Source organism: Schistocerca americana, chromosome 1, assembly GCF_021461395.2.
Source record: "Schistocerca americana isolate TAMUIC-IGC-003095 chromosome 1, iqSchAmer2.1, whole genome shotgun sequence".
In the NCBI taxonomy this organism is placed as follows: Eukaryota; Metazoa; Arthropoda; class Insecta; order Orthoptera; family Acrididae; genus Schistocerca; species Schistocerca americana.
This window is the reverse complement of record NC_060119.1, coordinates 903,442,544-903,468,221: the sequence shown is the minus strand read 5'-3', so window position 1 is coordinate 903,468,221 and position 25,678 is coordinate 903,442,544. Positions and strand designations below refer to the sequence as shown.

The 25,678-nt window shown below is 39.6% G+C and overlaps 1 protein-coding gene across 2 annotated transcripts in view; it reads right to left on the bottom strand.

The window, feature by feature from the left end:
* Window positions 1-25,678, bottom strand: part of LOC124615086 (armadillo repeat-containing protein 5-like) — a 186,947-nt gene that overhangs the window by 109,467 nt on the left and 51,802 nt on the right. For both annotated transcript variants that reach the window (XM_047143000.1, XM_047142999.1), the window contains exon 7: window positions 18,742-18,991. In XM_047143000.1, coding sequence (XP_046998956.1) covers window positions 18,742-18,991 — 250 coding nt within the window. The remainder of the gene's footprint in view (window positions 1-18,741; window positions 18,992-25,678) is intronic.

Sequence of the window (25,678 nt, the reverse complement as noted above, 5' to 3'; positions counted from 1 at the left end):
GACCAAGGTCGCCGTTCGGGCAGATGGAGGACCATGGCAGGGAAAAGCAGGCGATGATTGGGATGGCCCGGCGAGCAATGCACGTGGACAGCATAGTCGGCGAGCAGTCGATGGTGGCGAATCCGCAGCGGGGGAACCCCGGCCTCCACCAGTAGACTATCCACGGGGCTCGTACGGAAAGCGCCAGTTGCAAGCCGAACCCCACAGTGGTGTATGGGGTCCAACAATGTCAACACTGAGGGTGATGCAGATCCATAGGGCAGGCTCCCATAATCAAGCCTGGACTGCACAAGGGCTCTGTACAATCGCAACTGCATGCAGCGATCTGCACCCCAAGACGTGTGGCTCAGGCAGTGGAGGGCGTTGAGATGCCACCAGCACTTTTGCTTCAGCTGAGTAATATGAGGAACCCATGTGAGCCGGGCATCAAAGACGAGTCCTAAGAAGCGGCTAGTGACCACCACTTCAAGGAGGTGGCCGTCGATGTAATGTTCAGGATGAGGGTGGACCGTCCGACACCTGCAGAAGTGCATAACTCGAGTCTTGGCTGCAGAGAACTGAAAACCATAAGTCAGAGCCCATGATGCTGCCTTGCAAACGGCGACTTGCAGCCTGCGTTCGGCGACGCCCATAGTCGTTGAGGTAAATGAGATGCAGAAGACGTCAGCATACAAAGAAGGAGACACCGACGACCCCACGGCTGCAGCCAGACCATTAATGGCCACTAGAAATAAGGAGACGCTCAACACCGAGCCCTGCGGGACCCCATTTTCCTGTATATAAGATGAACTAGAGGCGGCACCGACTTGCACCCGGAAAGAGCGGCGCAATAAAAAGGTTTGAAGAAAAGCCGGGAGCTGACCACGAAGACCCCACTCATGCAACATAGCAAGGATGTGATGCCTCCATGTGGTGTCATACGCCTTCCGCAGATCAAAAAATACAGTAACGAGATGCTGACGTCGGGCAAGGGCCGTACGGATAGCAGATTCCAGCCGCACCAAATTGGGAAGAACTGAAAGAATCACAATAGATAGATGTAGAATGCCACCGGTATGCATCACTATCTGATTTTGTTACAGAATATGGTATACTATATTGTTACCTTGATGGGTAACAGAGTAGCAATACCTAATGAATTGCAACAATGAACAATAGCAATGGAACAGGCAAAGGGGGGAAGTGTCAGTGGTACATATGGTACCCTCCACTGTACACTGTAATGAGCCATTTGCAGAGTACAGATCTAAATGTAAATGTAGGTTCTATAGGATCTATACAAGGTCCACACGTCATTTCTGACGAGCTAAAAAATGTTTATAAAACACGGGAATACGACACTTTAGGATTTGGGCATACTTTCATCAATGAGATATAAGCGAAATGATTATGCAGGGACAGGATAGATTTTGTTGGATTTTCTGTGCAAGAAAACAATCCACATGGACTGGTTGTATAGAGTACTTTGAGGAAATTATAAACAATCTTAAGCATGATGCAACAGGATTTCCACCATGTGAACTAACGTGTAACCAGGAACCACATAAAATAATTACTAAGTTGACTGACTATCCTCTTTTATACAGTATCTCATTAGTCAAGAACAAATTGCAATCAGGTGCAAATACAAAAAAGAGAGCATTAGATAGGACATGATGACATGCTGTAAAAGCTCCCCCTACTATTTTCAAAATAGGAGTATGAAAAGAATGGGATAACTTGTACCTATGAACATTACATAAAAGAAAAAACTATTATTCTGAAAGTCTTGCTTAAAAGGAATCTACAAAATGCCTAATCAAGTAGTAAGTAATGAGGTCTCTATTATTCATAAGAACTTTTGTGAATATTGTCTGAATATGCAATATAAGATGCCACTGAACATGTTTATTACATATTATTTACAAGAACTGAGGAAGTGGTGGTGTGTAATACAGCCAGTATGTGTTGAAATACAATCAGTATAATGATGAAATATGGCACAATACTAAATATTAAGAACATAAAATGTTGTAAAATGAGCTGAAATGCAGATGTATAATGAGGAGAAAGAGATTTATGGTAAAAGAGGGAAGTATTGTGTATAATTCACTCACTTCTTGGCTATGTGTCTGGAAAATGCACACCACTGCAGTAGTGCAAAAGGTTGAGTAGGTTCATAAATGACTGGCACAGAGATAGATGTGGTCAGAATGATGTGAATTGTGATTTATTAGTCGCATAACATACACTTACAAATCATGTGTTTATGGTATAGGAGACACGTCAAAAATTACAAACTAGTGTTTCAGCATATGCAGACCATACATGGAGAACTTATTATGCCTGCTTTTTGAAAGCAGTAATGCAAGCAAGCTAGGAGATAGTACTTGTGAATAACTAATCTGTGTACTGAACAACAGCAGAGGAAATAAAAGAAATACATAAAGCCACTCCTAAGTGTAATGTCAAGAACACACCTTATTTAAATAATATGTAAATAATGAAATGCAAACTAACCAGTGTGTTGATAAAAATTACCTGTATTGATGCAACGAGAGAGGAGAAAAAACCAGTGGTAAGAAAATATCTCATAATAAATACATCTTAAGAGTGGAACACCACTAATACTTCTGAATCATGTACTTCTGTGTGAAAATAATGTAGTCATTGACTTATTATAAGGGGCAAAGTTCCTGACAGCTAGCTATTTAGTTTTGTAAAGCAATGAATACAAGCAACATGAATTAATAATGAAAAGAATGACTAATATCTGATCTCATACAGGATTTTTGACTAAACTGAGAAAATTTTGAAAGCTGAATAATTCTTTCGAGAAAAATTCATTCTGTTAGCTTCTTTCATGTTAGTTATGTTCTTCATGTTCAGTTAAGTGTAAATAGCGTAATAATAGGGAGGATGTTCGTTTATTTCTTTCACTACAAATAACATGTGTAAATACTTAGACAGTATTATTTCTTGGTACAAACTTGGGAGTCCATATGTACAAGTGGCCTGAGCACTGTTCACTAAAGAAATGTCTGAAGCCATGTCAATCCATTAGCCCTCCCAGACCAGCTGATGTTGAGGAGCACACCAACCCCAGCAACTCCTCCCTTTTGCTCGTATAACTACAAGTGTGTCTGTAAGGACACCCCCCTCAGTGGCTACAACAATGCTACACAAAGCAAGTACACACTGTTACGATAAGTGAGTGGACTGACTGACTGACTGACTGAGTGCAAACAAGAATGCCTAAAATATGAGAAATAAGTACAAAACTGTGTCATCTCCTGTGAAAAATTATTTAAAAAATTTCTTCTGTTAAAGTATATTGCGTAAATATCTTCTGGTAAACCTTCCGTGATGTAAGGTCGTGGTCCATGAAACTCTTCAGCTCCTAACGTTTCATCCAGAGCTGCGCTGGACATCTTCAGAGGGGTGTTTTTCTCCTCCGGTGAGTCTTGCTGACTGACCGTGTCAATCCATTAGCCCTCCCAGACCAGCTGATGTTGAGGAGCACACCAACCCCAGCAACTCCTCCCTTTTGCTCGTGTAACTACAAGTGTGTCTGTCGGCAAGACTCACCGGAGGAGAAACACCCCCCTCAAGATGTCCAACGCAGCTCTGGATGAAACATTAGGAGCTGAAGAGTTTCATGTACCACGACCTTACATCCCGGAAGGTTTACCAGAAGATATGTCATCCGGTCGTGAAAGCTTTCATACTATGATATTGCGTAAATGTTTTGTGCGTATCAAGTTTCTAAAATTTTGAAATTTCATAATTCTTCTGAATTTTTTTTTTTTTTTTTTTTTATTTGAAATTTTAATTTCAATACCACATGTTTGCAAGATTACAACAATAAGGCAAATCTTTAGTTAAATGTTCTCTAAAAGTTTTTGATTAGAAGAAAAGAAGACCATTTCAAAATCATAATTTCAATGAATTTAAATTCCTTTGGTATATTTGCTTTCAAAAGCAAATATTTAATTTGTTCCAAATTTTTGTCACAAAAGCAGGTGAGCATAGGGTGAGATGTGAAGAAGCAAGAGCACTTGATAGCTTGCAGCAGGTGAGAGTGGGACTTTCCCCCGACCCCCTTCCGCCCCCCCCCCCCCCCCCCCCACACACCCTTCTCCCTCCTCTCATTCTAGACTTTTAAGCCAAGATCGCAAACTGTCATCCCAGGCATGCCTCCATAATATTGTGCAAAAGCATACAAAAAATTTTTGTACTTTGATACCATGGAATTTGCTACAAAATTGGTTTAGAAAAATGTATACATAGTTTATCTTGGAGTTTGAACATTTGGTCAACAGTTTACACAGAAACAGATGTCTTGCAAAATTTTTTAATCCACTGAAATTTGAAGATACATGTTTGAACTTTTACTAGCATAAATGTTTTGAAATAAGTACACATTGTGTGGATGTCTCTGTGGAGTTACCTTAAACATTTTACAAGTGATTGGTGTTTTACAGAATTCTTACATCCACTGAAATTTGAGGCAAAAATGCTGAAATTTTAATAGTAGATGTATTTCAGCAGAAAAACATGGTATGGAAATTATTGTAACATTACGTTCAATATTTTAAAAGTTTTTCAAAGAAATGTAGATTTCAGCCATCACCGGCTGTTCCCAACCTTTCTTAGACCATTACCCATGAGTACAACTAGACATTAGGTAGTAAAACAACCCCCCCCCCCCCCCCGCCCAATCCACACACACACACACACACACACACACACACACACACACACACCATCACCAACTTTAGTACCTAACTAAACAGAATTTTCTTGGAAAGCTAATGAAAAATGAATTATATTTAGTGTGTCTGTGTTTGTGTGTGTGTGTGTGTGTGTGTGTGTGTGTGTGTGTGTGTTTGTTTTAGAATGAATGACGAAGGAATTAGTGGTGTACTGCAAGTGCTACTCACAACTCCTCCTCAGATAAGAAAGTTAACTATCTAACTATCCACAGTGAGGGTAGATACTTGTTACAAAACATACTTTCCCTGTGTTACTCCTCCCATTGCGGCACTTGCTTCACCTGCACTCTGCAACCCCATTTAAAATCAACCAAGTTAAAATGTGTGCACTATACTTACTGTTCATAAATCACTAGTTTGCTGCTCTCCTTAATTCTGAAATGGCAGAAACTGCCACTAATAGTAATACTAACAATAATAATGATAATACTAATAATACTGTGTACAGTACAATAGTAGTCCTTGTAGTTACTGCTGTGTCATGTTGTCAATTAATTCATTTATCTGTTTCAAAACAAGTGATGAACTAATTTCTGGACTATTGCAAGTGCTATCTACAACTTGAAGAAGAAGTTTTCTTGGGATATTTAGTATTTATTATGCATATGTCTCACTTTTGTCATCAGCAATATATGCGACAAAGCACAAGATATGTGTAATGGATGGGCTATGTGAGGAACCTGTAACCTCCATTGCATTTATGCTCCTAATTGAGGAAAAGTAATTATTGATAACTCCCTCAGGGGAGCCTGAAACCCCTAGAGAGCATGTTCCGAGGTGGTGGATTGGGGAACACCTCCCAGACATGGGTGGTAAGAGGGAAATCAAATACCTCCTGGGGAACAACAGGCAGCTGCAGTGAGCAACTGCAAACAGCATCTGACCCAGAGTGGGTGGATGGTATCATATGTGGAAAGCAACGGGAAGCTCTCACATTACTGTTCTCAAGGCGCACTTGGCATTGCCCTCTATGTGCAAAATAATGATTCCCCTCAATCAGATCCCCGGGAAGGGAGTACATCAAGGCTAACTGAAAGTGTAAACATAAAGAAAAAGAAAAGGAAAGAGGAAAAGCTAAGGACTGGTACATGGAATATTCACACCCTTGTACAATGTGGCAAATTGGAAAATGCGAAAAAAGAGATGGAGCACAACAATATAGATATTCTGGGAATGTGTGAGGTGAGATGGGGAGGAAATGCTGTGCTACAGAGTGATGGCTATAAACTATTTTATTTAGGCTAGGAAAAAACGGAATGAATGGAGTAGCTATAATGGTAAAGAAGAAGATAAAAACCATGATACCGAAGGTGGAATACATAAATAGCAGATTGATGATGCTGAGGTTGAAAGGTCACAAGAAAGATGTAGTTCTGATACAGGTCTATACACCAACCAGCCAACACAGTGATGATGAGATTGAATAGTGCTACAACAGAACTGTATCACTGGTGGAGAGAGAGGAGAAAACAGGCATGCATCATGTAATGGGAGATTGGAATGCAGTGGTTGGCAAAGGGAAAGATGAAGATGTGGTTGGTAAGTTTGGATTGGGTAAGAGAAACGAAGGAGGTGCGAGAATGGTCAGATTTTGTAAGGAAAGCTCACTGGTAGTTGAAAACATGCTTTTTAAACATCACAAAAAAAGTAGGTACACATGGGCATCGAATATACACAATAGCAGATACCAGATCAATTACATACTAATACAGAGTAGATTCCTAACATGCATGATAAATGCCAAGGCCTATCCAGGAGCAGATATTAACTCTGATCACAACTTGGTTGTAGCAGATGTGCAGGTTAGATAGAAAAGAATGTTGGTAGGTAAAGTGAGAGAGAAATTTAGCTTGGATGTTCTAAAGGAAGAAGGAATGACCAAAAAGCTTGGAGAGTTTCGAGAGAAGTGGAAAGTTAGAGAAAAGACAGAAGGCATAAAAGAACAGTAGAACCAGTTCAGAGGCACCCTGAAAGCAACCAGTAAAGATGTTGTTGGTCTGGTGAAGTGCAAGTGGAAAAGGAATCTGTGGGTTACCAATGAGATGATATCGAAGACGGCAGAAAGGAGGAAATGGAAGAATGCACAAACTGATGAAGGAAAAGGGCAATACAGAAGACTGAACAATGATCTGAGAAAAGTAACTGATCAGGCCAGGGAAAAATGGACGAGAGAAATCTGGCCAGAAATTGAGGCACTGGAGAAAGAGGGCAAGTATGAAAAGATGTATCAAGTAGCCAAGGAAATACTATTTCAGTGAAGGAAGAACATAACAAATATGGAGATAGAAGAGAAAGATGGAACTCTTTTAAGTGACCCACACATTGTTCAGAATAGATGGAAAGAATATACTGAAACTCTCTATGAAGCGGATCAAAGACCTTCTGATCTGCAGATTGAGAAGGAAGAATCAGTAAATGAAGATTTTATCCTAGGTTCAGGGGTAAATAAGGCATTGGGAGAACTTAAAAACAACAAAGTGTGTGGTACAGATGACATTCTGGAAGAAATCTTAGAGTTTAAAAGAAACAGGCGAAAATGAGTTGACCTCTCTTTGCAACTAAATCTATGACAAAGGGGAATGACCAAAAGACTTTCTCATAAGTATAATAGTCCCAACCCCAAAGACTACTAATCCCAAAAAAGTGAAGACCACAGGACAATCAGTCTAATATCGCAGGCAGCAAAAGTAGTTCTTCAAATTCTGAATAGGAGGCTATATGGAATGCTGGAAGAAACACTTGAAGAAGAACAACATGGTTTCATAAGAAGAAAGGAAACACAAGATGCCATTGGACTTCTAAGAACCATAGGCAAAAGACGCATAGAGAAGGGCAAAGAAGTCTATGCTGTCTTCATAGACCTCGAAAAGGCCTTTACCACGGGGCAGTGGGATATCTTGAAAAATAATGGAGTAAAGTGGAAGGAGAGAAGATTCATCACAAATCTGTACCTGAATCAGAAAGCTCGGATACAAATAGGTAACGGCATCTCTGAAGACAGCAAGATTGGGAGAGATGTTAGACAGGGCTGTTGTCTCTCACCGGTCCTATTTAACATCTATCTGGAGGAAGTACTGGAAAGCTGTTTGGATGGGACAAGAGGTGTCAGGATAAGTGGGCAGAAAATTGAATGTATAAGATTTGCAGATGACATGGCGATCCTCGCAGAAAATCAAGAGACACTGACTCAAATGCTAAATGATCTGAATGAAGCCTGTGCAGCATATGATATGAAAATTAATAAAAATAAAACCAAAAGCATGGTCATAGAGATAAAGAAAAGAAAAGTGAAAATTAAGTTGGGGTCAGAAATCACAGAACAGATACGAGCATTCAAGTATTTGGGAAGTTGGATTAAAGAAGACATGGATTGCCAACAAGATATCAAAGAGAGAATGGTTCTGGTAAAAGAGACATTTCAAAAGCAGAGAAGACTCCTAATTAGTTGTTTGAACAAGGCATTAAAGAAGTGACTGGTTAAGTGCTTAATATGGAGCGTGGCCTTATATGGAGCAGAAATGAGGACTTTGAGAAAGCAGGATGAGAAGAGAATTGAAGCTTGTGAAATGTGGATATGGCATAGAATGGGGAAGATCAGCTGGACTAATAAAGTCAGGAATGAAGAAGTACTGAGGAGAGAACAGAGGATGCTGATGATGGTGAAGAACAGGAAACTAAACTGGATAGGCTAATATCTACGAAGAGACTGTCTTCTAGTAGAGGCAACTGACTGTCTCTTTCTGGAAAAGAGAGGTAAGAGCAGAAGGAGGCTCCAGATGCTGGATGATGTCAGCAGGCCACAAGCAGGGTACCAAAGAATGCAGAGGAATGCAAAAGACAGAGAAGCATGGAGGGCTATGCAGTCAAAACCTGCCCCAAGGCAGACAACCCAATGATGATGATATATAATCAATATTAATCTTACAAAATTTTGATAATAGTAATGATCTTTTGGAAATAGTTTAGTTTTATTTTACCTCTCAGGAGGTAATAACCCCCAGGCTGGAAACCAATGGCCTAGACTATAGTAAAATGTAATAGATTATTTACCCTTTAGATATAAGTGACTTTCTAGAGGTTACAGCACCATATTCTGGCTATAAAATGGTGTAAGATGACCAAATTTCAAGGGAATTAATGTGCCATTTGATGGTAAAGCGACAACAGAAAGCACAGTTCGGAGGACCAAGACTGAAACATTATACAAACTATACTTACTGAAATAGAGAAACAGAACTTAAATAGCTGTTCTTTGAGCATTTCCCTATTTTAGAAGAAAATTAGGACCTAATGTAAGGGTACAGATATCAATCATATACTTGAACAGTAGAGTCTGGCCCATAGATCTAAAAAGAACATATTGATGCCTGAATATTATTTGGTGCATAGGAATGAGTCAGTCGAGCCTGAGCAAGCCCGCAGGGCAGGTCTGGGAGCTCATTCTCTGTGCATCAGGGGAAAAAGTGAAGTATTTTGTGAAAAGATCATATTTAAAGTCACTTCACAGTTAAAACGCAAGTAGAAGGTGTGTGTGTGTGTGTGTGTGTGTGTGTGTGTGTGTGTGTGTGTGTGTGTGTGTGTGTGTGTGAGTAATGTGAGATTTTGAAGTTCAGATTTTAATTTCATACTGAGGGAGTCATTATGTAATGAAAGGCTTTCATACAGAAATGAAATGGCAATGGTAAACTTGTTCAAGGTTGTAATAAACGAGTGGCTGCAATTGTAGAGTAAGTGCAATCAGAACAAGTAGGGGCTTGTTATAAGAATTTGAAGTGGGAAGAAATTAACTGTGTCATGCGAAAGTGTTCATATATAACAACCTCTTGAAGATTAATAGAATATTTTGGAAGGGACAGACTCACACAACAGCGTGGAAGAATAGATAGGACATACATTGCAGGGTCATGGTCAGAACTTTAGTTATCAGCACATGTACAGGGTTATTACAAATGATTGAAGCGATTTCACAGCTCTACAATAACTTTATTATTTGAGATATTTTCACAATGCTTTGCACACACATACAAAAACTCAAAAAGTTTTTTTAGGCATTCACAAATGTTCGATATGTGCCCCTTTAGTGATTCGGCAGACATCAAGCCGATAATCAAGTTCCTCCCACACTCGGCGCAGCATGTCCCCATCAATGAGTTCGAAAGCACATGCTTCGAATGTGTGAGGATTCTCTACCGCCCAAATTCGCACATTGTGTCTGTTCACTTCACCATTAAGAAAAAATGTTGCTTCATCGCTGAAAACACTGAACGCATCCTCTTCCATGAGCAGTTGCAACCACGCCGAAATTTCAAAGCGTTTGACTTTGTCATCGGGTGTCAGGGCTTGTAGCAATTGTAAATGGTAAGGCTTCTGCTTTAGCCTTTTCCGTAAGATTTTCCAAACCGTCGGGTGTGGTACGTTTAGCTCCCTGCTTGCTTTATTCGTCGACTTCTGCGGGCTACGCGTGAAACTTGCCCGCACGCGTTCAACCGTTTCTTCGCTCACTGCAGGCCGACCCGTTGATTTCCCCTTACAGAGGCATCCAGAAGCTTTAAACTGGGCATACCATCGTCGAATGGAGTTAGCAGTTGGTGGATCTTTGTTGAACTTCGTCCTGAAGTGTCGTTGCACTGTTATGACTGACTGATGTGAGTGCATTTCAAGCACGACATACGCTTTCTCGGCTCCTGTCGCCATTTTGTCTCACTGCGCTCTCGAACGTTCTGGTGGCAGAAACCTGAAGTGCGGCTCCAGCCGAACAAAACTTTATGAGTTTTTCTACGTATCTGTAGTGTGTCGTGACCATATGTCAATGAATGGAGCTACAGTGAATTTATGAAATCGCTTCAATCATTTGTAATAGCCCTGTACCTTGGGAGTAAGTTTGCCAGTTACAACTTGTTACTTCGTAATGTCTGATGTCTAACTGTCCTAACTAGCCTGACTACAGCAACTGCATTCACTAATAAAAGCAATAAAACATGAGACAGCTTGTAGATATTGTCGCAGAAGAAGCTGAGTAGCACTGTGGTGTAGTGGTTATGATATTTAACTGCTGCATGGAGGGTCGTGAGTTCAAAACTCACCTGGAATGTACAGTTTTAATTTCTATATTCGGTTCAAGTACATTCTAGAAGGATCCACAAATGTCAAGAATCATGCTACTGGCTTGTTCTGTAGCTGTATATATACTGTATGTATTCTGGCCAGAGGCAGTTTGCTCCATGCTCTTGTATGTGCAAGTGCTGAATAAACCTTCATTAAGTGAAGATAAATTAAAGTGCAGGGCACAGTGCCCAGAAGAAACTACGGCATCCTACATTCAAGAAGTCTTGGGAGCTGTGTAAAATAGTGGATCCTAGAATGAAGGGGGAAGATAAGGTTGCACATCTCATTAAGGGTGTTGCTGAGGATATGTATCAAGACCTACTCCTGAAGGAGGTTCCAACAGCAGACGACTTCATAAAATGGCGCCAGTATATCAAGACAATGCATCAAAAAAGAATTACATGCAATAAGTTTGAATGGCTTCCAAACATCGAATCGATGTCTGTAATGGAGGAAGCAACTGATTTCACAAGTGTTCTTTGTCAGATAGTGAAAAAGTAAGTTCAGAAGGTTCTTGGACTGCACGGCGAGGAAAAACCCGAGACACTTCAGGAGGTCATAAGGAAGGAAGTGGAACAGACATTGAACCCAATCTCTCGTCCTTCATTTCCCTTTAAAATGGTGAAAAAGTTGAGACCCAGGCAAAGTTACATTCCTACAATGCCGCATGAGGAACCTTCTTGGGCACCAAGGAAGACCGATGTCTGGAGGACCAAGGATAACCAACCAGTACGTTTCCACTGTGGACGACCGGGACATGCAGTTCGCTATTGTTGAGAAAGACAGCGGATATTTGATGATGCCCGCACCAGAAGATAGCAGACCAATCTTAGCCGACACCAACTCCGGGGCGACAAAGATAAACAAAAAGATGTGGGTGCAGGATGACGTAGGTCACCATTGCCACAAGCTAGCTGCTGGAGAGGACGCTCCCCAACATGCCGATCAAGGTCTCCATCACTGTTTAAAAGCTCCAGCCGATCACCTAGCTGCTGCAACCTGGAAAACCAAAGGGTGTGACCTTCCCTGTAAGTGAGGCCACCAAAGAGAAAAATCCTCTGCCATCGATCACTATGAAAATGATAGGAAACTACGTCAATATCCTCATGGATGGCTGACCAGCCCAAGCTCTTGTGGACTCTGGAGCATCCTATTCAGTCATTTCAGAGAAGTACTGTCGCCAGTTCAAGAAAACGGTATTCAGCAACACAACATCTCTGCCGAAGGTGGCTAATGGGAAATATGTAAAACCTACAGGAAGATGTACCATTCGTGTGGGTATAAGTGGCCATCACAGCCCTTAGAATTCACCATCTTACAAGAGTGTAGTCATGACGTCATTCTCAGATGGGACTTACTGAAAGCTTCTCTGGCAATTATAGATTGTGGTCGCTTGAAGATTATGCTAGACGAGATGAGATACTGTGGACAGGAAGATGCGCATCCGAGTGTGTGGAGACTATGTGTGCTGGATGAAGTGATCATTCCTGCAGTCAGTGCTAGGAAGGTAACTATCACGTGCCATGCCATGCATCAACCCATGGATACATAATTGTGATCATATGATACATAATTTTATACATAATGGAGAATGTCTTTTTACCCTTTTATGAGATGTGATGTATAGGGGAGGGTTTATATTAGCTTTGGAAGGGGTGGGTAATGTAAGTACAAGCATGACTAACAGTAAACACACACCACACCTTTCAGACAACCCTCACAGACAAGTGTGACTGGTTCTTCACCATTTGCCATTCCTTAGGGGTTGCTAAGATTTTTCTTTGGGAACTTCAAAGGTGAAGGTGAGAATGTCCATTCTGCAGGAGATATTTAACATCACACCTCCTCTGGCTTCTCACTCAAGTACCGCCGGATTAGGGATCCTGGGGAAGGGGGTGGGAAGGGTTTCCTGTCTTTGGGGGTATCTTCTTTCTCTTCTTCAATCTTAGCAACCATTTTTACTTTTTACTTTCTTACTTCTCATCTGAGTACCAGTCTATCTTTCCCTCTTTCCATATGCATATACTTCTATCACTGAAGTCCTCCTTATTTTCCGTGGTTCCAATAACCATCAACTTATTTCATATAAGCAGGCCGAAGAATCAGGCTACACAAACACACTTCCGCATACACACACCATAACATGAGGCGCAAACAATAAGAGTCCAGATTAAAACGATGTGAGAACCGTCAGGTGTTGTAGGGGGAAACAATGAGCACATAGAGAAATATGAACTTATGGTTGTTCATTGAGATGGTTCTACATTGCCTAAGTACTGGAAAAAAACAATCATGTTGATAAGGAGCATACCTAATGAGAATACGTCAGGAAGAAACCAATTGTGATAATTATCCAGGAATGTCAGTCTAACAAATATTCTGACGACTTGTAGGATAGTGGGACTCTTATAACCTAAGTAAGCATATTATATATTGAACAATGTATGTAGGCATGAATTAGATGCTGGAAACACAGAAGTTGATAAGTAAAGGAGCACTCTAGGGTATAAAAGAGAAGTATGAAAAAGTGAGTGTGAAGAGTGAAGTAGGTTATAGTTTTACCACATAATATTTAGTTATAGTGTACATAAAGATGTATACTAGGGCAACGAACCATTAGGCCTACTCAAGAAGGATCAGGGGGGGACGCACCCAGCATGTATTGGATAGACAGACCTAAGAAAGGCTAACCTATATAGTGTGGACAGGGGCACCAAGAAGGGGATTGACCTGTACCATAGGAAAATAGGATCAACCCGTATGTGAGGTATAGGTACTCTTTCTAGTGTAGTAAGGACAGTATCGTGACAAAAGTCACAAAATTTTGTAGAAATTATTCTGGTAGCATTATTATGTTTTACGAGTGTCAATAGGACCACTTTTATTTTGCCCAGAGTTCCTCCAGACTACAAAAAGTTTACAAATAATAAGACGATTGCGTACTAAAGAAGTAGTACAAAGAATTAGAATAACGAATAAAGTACTCAAGTGTCGTGAAAACGTGGAGTTTGCGATTGGAAATTGAGACAGTGTCCTAGCGAATCCTAACTACTAGGAAAATTTCCCAGATCACGATGGAATATTCGGGGTTGATGTCACTCTATTGAGTGAGAGCAGAATAAATGAAAGATTAGCTAAAATTTATTCTAAATAAGTACAAAGATCTATGTCGGAATGTATATTGTTAGACCTGTATTTGATATAAATTTACATAATGATTGTGTAAAATATCGCTTGTTCGATTTAAAGGGAAGAATATGTAGTGCTTCAAGAATTTCGGAGTAAATTCTAGAACCACTCGGCCTTCCACCGTTTCGAACACCCGATATTTTAGAGGGGAATCGGAGAAACGAATACACCCTACTGCACATTGCCTATTTGTATGTGCAGGTCAAAAAACAGTTACGAGAAAAAGATGGACCTGGCGGCTAATGGCGACAGACAGGTACCTGCTATATGGTCCACAGAGTTTGTGTGTACGGGTAGAGAAGAACAAAAAAAGTTTATGCAGTGTTCTATGCTCTTTCGTATCTGTGTTGATTGTAAAAACATTAATGAACAACTGAATATAGATTTCTATGTACATTCACATATTGGACTTGCTTGAGACTAGAGACTTTTAACTCACTTCGTGTCTTGGCTGTGAACGAAGCAAGACACATGTATGATGTTCATAAATTATTTGGCTATTAAACCAATGATATTTGAATATGTGTAAATGAGTCTAATGTTTAAGGACTAAGTTAGCTTGCAGAAATTGTTGTCTATGGAAGTTGAAAATATGAAGTGATTGAACTGAAAAGTATTCTACAAGTATCCAAGTTATTTCAAGGATAGATAAGTAGTTTAATAAATTCCTTTAACCTGCTATAGTCTTCAGAGAAGAAGCTTTTGGGAGATCGACATAGCTTATTACCCAGAGAAGAGGATCAGTTATACACAAAGTGCAAGTTAACTGACTTGAGAGACATGTGAGCCTTACAACCCAATACCACACTGTCTCTTGCCATCTGAAAAACATTAGAACACCTGAGGCCAAACATTTAGGATTTATTAAGACATATGACAGAATCCACAAGAAATTTTTCTGGCCAGGTTTATTTAGGAGTGTCCGTCATTATGTATTGCACTGTCGAGAGTGCCAGAGGAGAAAGGCAGTTCCTCAGAAGCCACCTGGCCGACTCATACCAATTCCACCAGCCAAAGTGTGTTGGGACTGATCTCCACAGATGATTTCCAATGTCTGGATTATTGTTTGCACTGATTATCTGACATGCTATGCCATTACAAAAGCTGTGAAAACAGCCAAAGCATCAAGGTAGCCAAATTTATCATGGAAGACATTGTATTAAAACACGGTGCCCCAAGGTTGTTAATTACAGATCGAGGGAAAACTTTTCAATCGAATCTTGTGACAGAGATAAACCGTCAGTGCAACATTACTCATCACTTGACGACTGCCTACCATCCGCAAACTAACAGGCTTACTGAACTCCTTAGTAAGACCTTGGCCGACATGCTATCAATGTTCGTCAATGTTGAGCAGAGCACCTGGGATGAGGTGCTACCTTTTGTAATGTTTGCCTACAACACCGCCAAACAAGACATAACAGGATTTACACCACTTTTCCTGGTCATGGGCGTGAGGCGACTACGACGACGGACACTGTGATTCCGTTACATCCTGATGACGTGGACGACGACTACATCGGTCAGGTGTTAACCAGAGCTGAGGAAGCTCAGCAGTTAGCTCGACTGAGCACGCTGCAGACCCAAGAAAATGATCACCGGAGGTATGACACGAGCCACCACCCTGTCGTCTACCAGCCTGGTGACCTGATCTGGATCTTCACTCCTGTTCGGAAGGTTGGTCTCTCTGAGAAGCTTCTCAGGCACTACTTTGGACCTTATGAGGTTGTAAGACAGTTGTCTGATGTTACTTATGAAGTTGAAGATTTCAACTCCGACACAAGACGACGAAAGATCAGAGATACAGTCCATGTCTTTTGAATGAAGCCCTATAAGGATCCTGCAACCCAGGGTAAATTCGAAGCTCCAGCGACAAGCAACAAGCGTAAAAGTTATGAAAAGCATAGCGGCAAAAGAAGTTCTAAGAAGATCACCGCCAGGGCGAGAATCACTCATCAGGAGTCAGAGTATGCAGCACCGATGACTCGTTCCCGGACTAGGAGGACGTAACACCGAGACACTGTTCTCTTAAGGAGGGAGCAATGTCGCAGAAGAAACTGAGTAGCACTGCGGTGTAGTGGTTATGATACTAAACTGTTGCACGGAGGGCTGTGAGTTCAAAATCCACCTGGATTGTACAATTTTAATTTCAATAGTTGGTTCGAGTACAATCTAGAAGTATCCACAAATGTCAAGAATCATTGTACTGGAATGTTCTGTAGCCATATATATACTGTATGTGTTCTGGTCGGAGGCAGTTCGCTCTGCGCTCTTGTATGTGCAAGTGCTGAATAAACCTTTGTTAAGTGAAGTTAGTGTTCATCAATCATCTAATTACACCTTCTTCTATGTGAGAGAGTTATTACAAATTTAATGCATCAAGGAAGGTGCTTTCCAATCTTATGGTTGTGCTGACAGGCTGAAAGCGTTTTGTTTGCCACCTGCACTGGGGAACAGAAGCAAACCCCTCACAGAATTCAGGAATACTTTGTCACAGGGTCAAATGTATTCATCTGCCATGGTAGTTGCAACCATGAGCATAAGCTCTGAATGGCTATATGTGAAGTAACTTTAAGTTCTCACATTAGAGACTATGGCTGTACTGGATTTTAATTGAATAAAACTGAACTCTAGTGTTAACTTCAGGCATCCCAGGTTTTGCGTGTGGTCCATATTCAAAATCTACATAGTGTGTGGAACATTAAACTTTCCACTTTTAGGTGGGCTAATCAATCTTTGATTAGTTCAGATGACATTTCATAGAGATAGAATTTCTATAATCATGGATACGATTTTGATTCTGAACTGGGCTATGTGCTGGAGAAAGAAAACAATTTAGCTTTAGCGCTAGTTTTTTGCACATGTGATACACAGAAAATCTGAATACATGGAGTTTTTCTTGAAACATTGCTTAAATAATTTCTGTGGCTACTTCTTCACTACATCACAGTACTGAGTAAGAGTTTTACTTCACCTATGGAGAGCTGGAAACATGGTCAAGTGGAAGCAGACTACAGGTACTTCATTTACATTTACATCTGTTTTCAGGTTAACCTTACCTCAGTAATTTACAGGCCCTGGTTGCATGCATGGATAATGCTGTAGGAAAATATTAGGGCAACTAATATAAACGTTAATAAAAATCCTGCCAACCCCCCCCCCCCCTCCCCAACAATGGTTTTCAGACATACTAACCAGGACCTCATGAGATGGCTGAAAGGATTCAACCAAGTCATTAATACAACAGGTGGGATGACATGAAGTGTTTGCCAAATGTACTTTTACCTGGGTGCACAGCCTAGCGGCGGTTCAAGAACAACAAAGATAAGCTCAATAGCTGGGGCAAAAAAAAATTGTGACAATCAGCAACAAGTACACTTCATGAAGATTTTGAAACAAGACCTAACATCATGAGAAAATGACACAGTCACATACATAATATTTTAGTCCTATGCCACACTGTGAATTCGAATACGGCAGAAGTCGACAAAATCTCACATTTGATGAATGAAGTCAAAGAAGACGAGTACCAAGCTCTTCTGGCAAAGGATGTCACAACAACAGAGAAATTCATCAAGGGGTGCCAGTGCATAGAGCAAATTCAAAAGAAGAAAGTCGAAAAGATGTATGACTGACTCATGAATTTGGTCCCTACGGCAGTTGTGGAAGACCACCACGACCTTGCCTCTCCCATATATCAGGTAGGAAGAGAAGGGATACAGCAGTTTATGACAGCCAGAAATTTTGGACCAAGTATTCAAGAGACAACAGCCACGAATGTCGACTCGCATATGTCAGGAGGTAACAGAAAACATTTAAGGGTATTGATGTTTAGCACAATCTCCTCCACCAGTCAAATGCACTATAAAGAATGTACTGGGCCAACTCAGATTTATGTTGCAGCCTCAAATGACAATCCAGTCTGTCCTCGGCAGCCAGACAGTAGTCAGGTGTGAGTGTTGCATTTGCACGAATGTTTGTGCATGTGTTGTCTGATTCAGAAGAATGCTTTTGGGCCAAAAGTTGACTTGTTTAGCAGTCTTCTTGTTGTGCCTGTCTGCAACTCAACATTTCCACTGTATAGTGAGTAGCAATCTACCTTTTTCATAATATTATCAACGTGCTTTCTAATATGTGAATATTACTTAACAGTTTTAACAGAGATAACTGTGTAGTGTCTATATCTTGCAGATAATAGAGCAAAGTGCAAACAGGGACTTGAAAAACAAAGGGTGTTCTAATGTGTGTGGGATAATATAATCATGGTTCTTATTGCTAAACATTACAGGTACAGGGTTTTCTCAGTGTGACTAACAGATGGCCAGCCTCCCCTCCCCCTCCCCGTCCCCCTCTTCCCCCCCCCCCCCCCAAAAAAAAAAGAAAATGGAGTTGGCAACCAAGCTAAATATTAAAAAACATACTGTGCAGCAACATAAAGATAAAAAAAATTAACAGGATAAAATATATAAAAATTTAAGCAAAGTTTGAGGATGTGAACATCTTCAAAATGAGCGCACATAACAAAAAGAAAATACCTTATATTACAACTTGTCGACGAATAAGATAAATTAAAAATATTTTAATTTTCAAAGAAAAACACATGAGATGCCTATGGAACATGCACACTATGAAAAGGGTACATTTTAGTTACTCAAAAATATAATTAATTTGATAAGAGGAATGTAGTGTATACCATGTCTTTCCATGATTCCTGAAGCCCCATCTCCTCTTCATCATTGCTTTCATTATATTCAGCTGTTACAGGAGAGTATAAATCAGGCCAGTCATATTCTGTTGGTGTTGGTGGTGGAGAAGACGAAGCTGAACTTGGAGATGGTGAAGATGGTCCGTCCGGTGAGAAACAAAAGCTATGAGAACTAGTTGGGCTCCAGTCTCCTATCATCTGAATGTCATTGCCATCCATACAATCTGATGACCACGACCTAGTAAAGCAAAAAGTAATTTCAGTATACAGAAATTGTAGTACATGAAGCAAGAACCTTGGGAATAGTTTTAATGAGTTACTTATACTTATTTGTTTCTAATTTATTTACCTGTAATCCTTCACAAGACAGTACCTATCACCTACTTTACAATGTTCTGCTTTACTACATGATTTGTATTTGTTCCTATGCTGACACATGCTATCTCTTTCATCCATGTACATCTATTTTCTTGATTTTAAAAAGCATGAAGTTTCAAAACCAATATTTGATGGAAAGAGCTTAGGTTTCCAAGTTTTCTCTTGCATTATTTTACGCTGCTCTTTGGATCCAACTGTTTTTGCATGCAGTAGTTTTTCACTCTTTACTAGTACAGACTATTTAGTTTCATTGCTTTAGACAGTTACATGAAGTGTTACTGTCAAAGTATTATCAATGGGTGTCACCATAGCATCAATTTCATAATCCTCTACAGGTGCTGATACTATTAAAAGGTTAAGGTTATGTTTAGTTACTTATTCACTGTTGCAATGTTCTGCCATTCAAAGTGCATGTATAATAAAATCAGCAGATATAATTTCCCAATGGGTTCCTTTATGGAGAAAACCTTTTTCATTGAAACATTACAGTAATGTGTGTGTGTGTGTGTGTGTGTGTGTGTGTGTGTGTGTGTGTGTGTGTGTCTATATGAAGAATTTGAGATGTGGTACCGGAGGAGAATCAAGACAACAAAATGGATGGATCAAGTGAAGCAATGGAGAGGGTAAAGTTCAAGAAACTCTTCTATCATAATGTTGCACAAACAATATTACAATTCCCACCAACCAACTTTTAATTCACCTCCACATAAAGAAAAATATGGGCACACTGAATGGTGTCGTAATAAATATTAATGCACAGTCTAACAGTGAAATGTTACATAGTCACAAAAACATTACAGCAGTTGAGTGCACAGTATGCTGCCCTATATACAGCTGTTTGCACACGGTACAGTGTGTGGTGCACCATCTGTGCCAACATGAGGCAGCCTCTTTCGGCCGGCCATCAAGGCTTACACTGTTTAAGTATGAGCACGCACTATATAGGGTTACAACATCTTCCAACCTAGTTACAAAAAGCAAAGTAAACTGAGTGGGACATACATTTCAAGGAAAATAAATTCTGACAACAGCTATTGAAGGTACAGTGGAAGGACAGAAAAAAATAGGAAGAATAAAAATGCTGAATGAAGTAAAAAGAGAAAGGTACTGAACTATGAGACTACGAAGCAGCTAGCCTGTTTGGTTGGCTGGTTGATTTGGGGGAGAGGACCAGTGAGGTCATCAGTCCCATTGGACTAGGGAAGGATGGAGAAGGAAATCAGCTGTGAACTTTCAAAGGAACCATCTCAGCATTTGCTAGAAGTGATTTAGGGAAATCACAAAAAATCTAAATCAGAGTGGCCAGACGTGGGTTTGAACCATCATCCTCCCAAATACAAGTCCAGTGTGCTAACCACTGCGCCACTTCGCTTGGTAGCTTGCCTGAAACATGCTCAAATAGCAGCAGTGGTATCAGAAACCCACCGACAGGCAGAGTACATGATGATGATGATGATGATGATGATGAAATAAATAAAAGCAAAAATTTGCTGTTAAACATTACAAAGTCAACAAACTGTGTATGTAACACATTCCCGAGATTGTCTTTCATTCAGTGTTTGACATTCACTCTTCCCTGAATCATAATTAATTGATTTAGCATCAAAAATTTTGTTTCTGAATTATTCTCTCCCATTGAATACAGACAAATAGCTATCTCTCTGTATACAGAACTCCTCTTTAAGAACATTGCCTCCTCTTGTGATTTCATAAATGTGTGAGCTTGTTGTCAAGTGTGAAACATTTTACAAACAAAAAACCAGCTTATCACAACTGTACCTGTAATCACATCATTACCTGAAGCTAACATTCTGCTGTCTTGGAGAAATATCATGTCATTACTATAATGTCCAATAATATTCCATAGAAATATTTAAGCAAAGTTAGTATTTTAGGATTAAAGAAGACTTTCAGCATATTGGGAAATGGAGTTCTCGTCACTGCAGATATGTCATCCATGGGTGGCTAGGCTGTGTGTGATGGATTTTTTGGTGTAGAAGGGATGGTAGCTGCCAAAATGCAGGTACTGTTCGTGGTTAGTGGGTTTAATGTAAAAAGAGGTGTGGATGAAGCTATCAGAAGGGTGGATGTCAGTATCCAGGAAGGTGACGTGTTGGATAGAGGAGACCAGGCAAAGCAGATGAGAGAAAAGGTGTTGAGATTGTCAAGGAATGTGAAAAGAGTGTCTTGGCTCTGAGTTCAGACTATGAAGAGGTCATGAATGAACCTGGAGCAGACATGAGGTTGAGAGTGTTGGAAGGCCAGGAAGATTTCCTCTAGATGGCCCATAAACAGGCTGGTATAGTAGGTACCATGTGGTAGTGGCTGTGCCACAGGTTTGTTTGTCAACCTTCCCTTCAAAGGAAAAGCTGTTGTGGATCAGAATATAGTTGATTAAGCTCACAACAATAATGCCAACCCATATACCTGCCAACTCTCCCCCATGCATTCCTGCCCACCCTCCTTGACATTGCGTCCACAAACTGCCCACCTCCCCCTGAGCCACAAGCCATCAACACCCACCCCCTCTCCTTGCCTCCTGCCTCCCTCTCCCTCTACCCACCCCAAATGACACTACCTCTCCACCACAAACAGTCCACAAGGCAAAAAACTGCATCAGCACGATTAGTCTAGCTATGACCACATAGGAGCATAGGTGTGTGTGTGTGTCTGTGTGTGTGGTGTGTGCGTGTGTGTGTGTGTTAGTGAGAGAGAGAGAGAGAGAGAGAGAGAGAGAGAGAGAGAGAGAGAGTGACTTCCACTTTTCTGAGAGTGGTCTCCTTTGCTCCTGAAGTATTTACATACTACAAGACCATTCCTATGACGTTTAAGCAAAGTTAATGTTTCACATGTACTACCCTACTAATTCCTTTTTTCCATGTCTGAATACATACTTGCAAAAAAACAAATGGAGTCATGAACAAATTAATCATTCACAATTTTGTGCCTGTTTTCCTATAATGTACAGAAATTTCTGGCTGGAAATGGTAAAGCTATTAAGAATTTTAAGATTCTAATATTTCACAATACTTAAGAAACAGGAAAATGAATCAAAATGTATCCAGCTTGCATCAGAGTTTAGCATAGCGGGAAATTCAGAAATAGTTAGAAGTCAGTTAAGAAATTCCTCACCGTCCCAAACTATTCTTAGCAGCTGTAAAACAAGTTTTCAGATCCTTAAATTAGGAAAACAAAGAAGGAATATGTATTAACAAAACATATCTGAACCACCTTAATCTTGCTAATGACATTGTACTGTTTCCTATAGTGCAGATAAACTCCAACAAGACATTTATACATAGAAAAGTCAAGCAGAACCTTTTATCTAGCCACTGATGTCCAAAGGTCGATGATGATTTGGATGATATGATGATGATATAAATTTCTCATGCCTCCATTATACCAACTGGAAGGTTTTTATTAAAGTTTGGCACATCTTAATATGGAGTCCACCTCTATAGCTGAGTAATCATTAAGGCTGACTGCCAATGCGGAGGTCCTGGGTTCAATTTCTGGTACTGTAGGGTTTTTTTCTTGGGGGGAGGACTGGAACTGGAAAGACGACAGCCTCATGATCCCAACTGAGGTCTACTTAAATAAGAAGTAGTGGCTCCATTGTGTGGAAAACTGACAATGGCTGAGAGAGTGATGTACTAACCCCCTACCACTACATATGGCATATTAAAATGATGTTATATGACAGAAGTAGTTACGGTGGCAGGTCAGCATTTGGCAATCCCTTGAAGCTGGTTATGGAGTATATTTTTTATATCTTAATGTCTATCTTCAAGCTTCTAAATGGGTGTTAAAAGTTTCAAGTGCTCAGTCTCCAGTTCTCATTTCTTACACCTTCTCTACCAACACTTTTTCACAAACAGAAATATTCCCACCACTCTTTCCAGGGAACTACTTTAGAAGGATGGTTTGAAAAATGACACAAACTTTATTCATTTTCAATGCAGAAGAACCTTTAGATTCTCTACTGAAAAATGTTTAATTATTTTTGCTGTCATACACTGCAGAAAGAGGACAACATAAACTCCATGTTCTCTACCATGTCTACGGTTGAAATCAACTGTCTTTAAAATCATAAATGATTGGCGCTGACTGCTGAATAATAAGTTTTCTTCATTTACTTGCTATAATTACACAAAATTTTCATCAGTATATGATTCAATTTTAAAAAACAACATGATATCGAATCTTTTTAAATATATAAACTGAATGAGTTATGGACATCACCAAAGGTAAATTAATGAGTTGTTTTGCGGCAAGGACAATGTTTTGATACATCGTTAAATATCTGTATGAAACAAAGCAAGAAATACACTCTCCAGTAAGAAATACGCTCTCCAATTTATTAATTCATGTATTTTCACAGTTTTGTTTCAAGAAGTGGTAGCGTATGGATGTAAGCTTGAATCCATCGTACCCGCATTGTTAAAAATGTGTATTTCAACCATACATTAAAAGTCTTACAAAAAGTTATTAGAAAAGCAAAATTTATTCACACAGTGAAGAGGTCAGTTCCTGTCTGTTCATCATTTCATTCATCGCCGAAATCCTGCATCAAGAGGTTCAAAGCAGACAAGAAGAATTTACGCGGTATCCGGAGGAGCAGTCCCACATCAACATTGTCACAATCAAGACTAAACACAAGGGAATTAACGAGAAGCCGTATGTAATGGAAATTAAGTTTATTGACCTTGAATGTATAGATATAAAAGGTCTTTTGACATTGGTATCAGTTAAAGTTCACTCAGGATTGTGCACATATTCATAAACTACCTTCAAATTTCTTTCAACTATTATTTCCAATCAATTTTTCCAATTATTCAAGCAATTATTAATCAATTTCCATTCCCACATACCTATTCAATGGTGACCATTTAAAGGACGGCGCCGAGCAAAATATGAACAGACTTTTCAATTGCTGAGATAAAATTTTTTGAGATAAATGATTCATATTATTGTTACAAGAAACTAATAAAACTTTCACTGTATTTGTTACATGTCCACAGGATTCAAAATGATAAAAGCATTGAAGGAGCAAATTAAAATTAAATTCTGGCTACAAATGAGATGAGCTAGGAATGCTGATTTCAGCAATAAAGATAGAAAGCTGCTACACTATATGCTTATATGGCCACACTTGGCATTGTCTCTCTGGCAGTAGATAATCTCTTCTCCTTCCAATTAATATCCTCTACAGAACAGATGAAATTTGTACAAAGTCATCATTAAAGTGTAAGATAAGTTATTTAAATTCTATAAGGCTGTGTCAGATAATAATCAGATTCAGTAGTGAATACGCAGCTAAATCTACTTTATTTGAGAAGTACCGATACAGACAAAATTTCATTTTTGAAAAACTTTATTCATAATTTTTTTAAAACTATTCACAATGGAGTCAAAGGAAATGGCCATTGTTGAACATTCATTAGAAAATGCAATATGCCAAGATGTCGGAAATCCAAGCTTGGCAAAAGTTGAAGGTAATGTGCCGACCTGTGAACTGGCCAATGGCAATGTATAAAATGAGGTTGGCTTCCCACTATCAATACATGATGACCCTGGTAATACAACTAATCATGATGTCACTTTTATGATGCTCAATGAGACAATTTCTCAGTTCTCACCGGGAAACATTTTTATCAAACAGTGAATCTGAAAGGCACGACAGCGAAAATTCTTTTGATTAGTTGCTCATGACATCGCAAATACAAGAACAGGAAAAAGTTTGTAAAAAAAAAAAAATGTAAATACTAGTGAGACACACAATTTGATACAACTAATGCAACAACAGTTTACAAAACAACAGGAATTTCAGGAAAGTGTAATAACAACTTAAAAGTATGACACAGCAGTTCACAAAACATCAGGAAAATATAGGACAACAGTTTACACAGCAAAATCAAGCATTTAACAATTTCAAGAATAGTTCAGTGAGATGAGCAAAACTATATGCATTGAATTATCTGACGAACTATCCAGGAAGTTGAGAGCTAGGTAAACAACTAAAACAAGAAATAATTACCAACGTATCCCGCAATATAAATATGTTAACAGAAAGAGTATTACCGTAGACGATAAACACAAACAACTTGTAGGTGAGTTACAAAACTTTAGTGATGTGCCAGTAAAAAATGTGACAGACACAGTCAGCGAGCTGCAAGACGTGTGCAAAAACTTACCTACAGAAGTACAAAGGTTAAGTCTAAGAGTGGACCAGTTAAGTTCAGAGTCAAAATTTGTCAAAAAACAGAGATAAGTTATGTGTAGATGTAAAGGAAATAACTGAAAAAGCTGAAGCTGGGATGCTGGATAAGGGCAGCACCCTTGCTGAAAAGGTAGTATCCAAGCACAAGATTTATGTAGATGCAGTAGAAAAAGCTATAAAAGAGGAAGAAAGTCAATTTCTAGCTAAAACAGATTCAGGTTTAAAGGAAGCAGAGGAAAGATTACAAGGCAGTACTGCTAAAACTACTGACATTCCAAAATAACATTTGACAGAAAAAAAACATGCTTTTAGAGAAGTTAGAGCCTT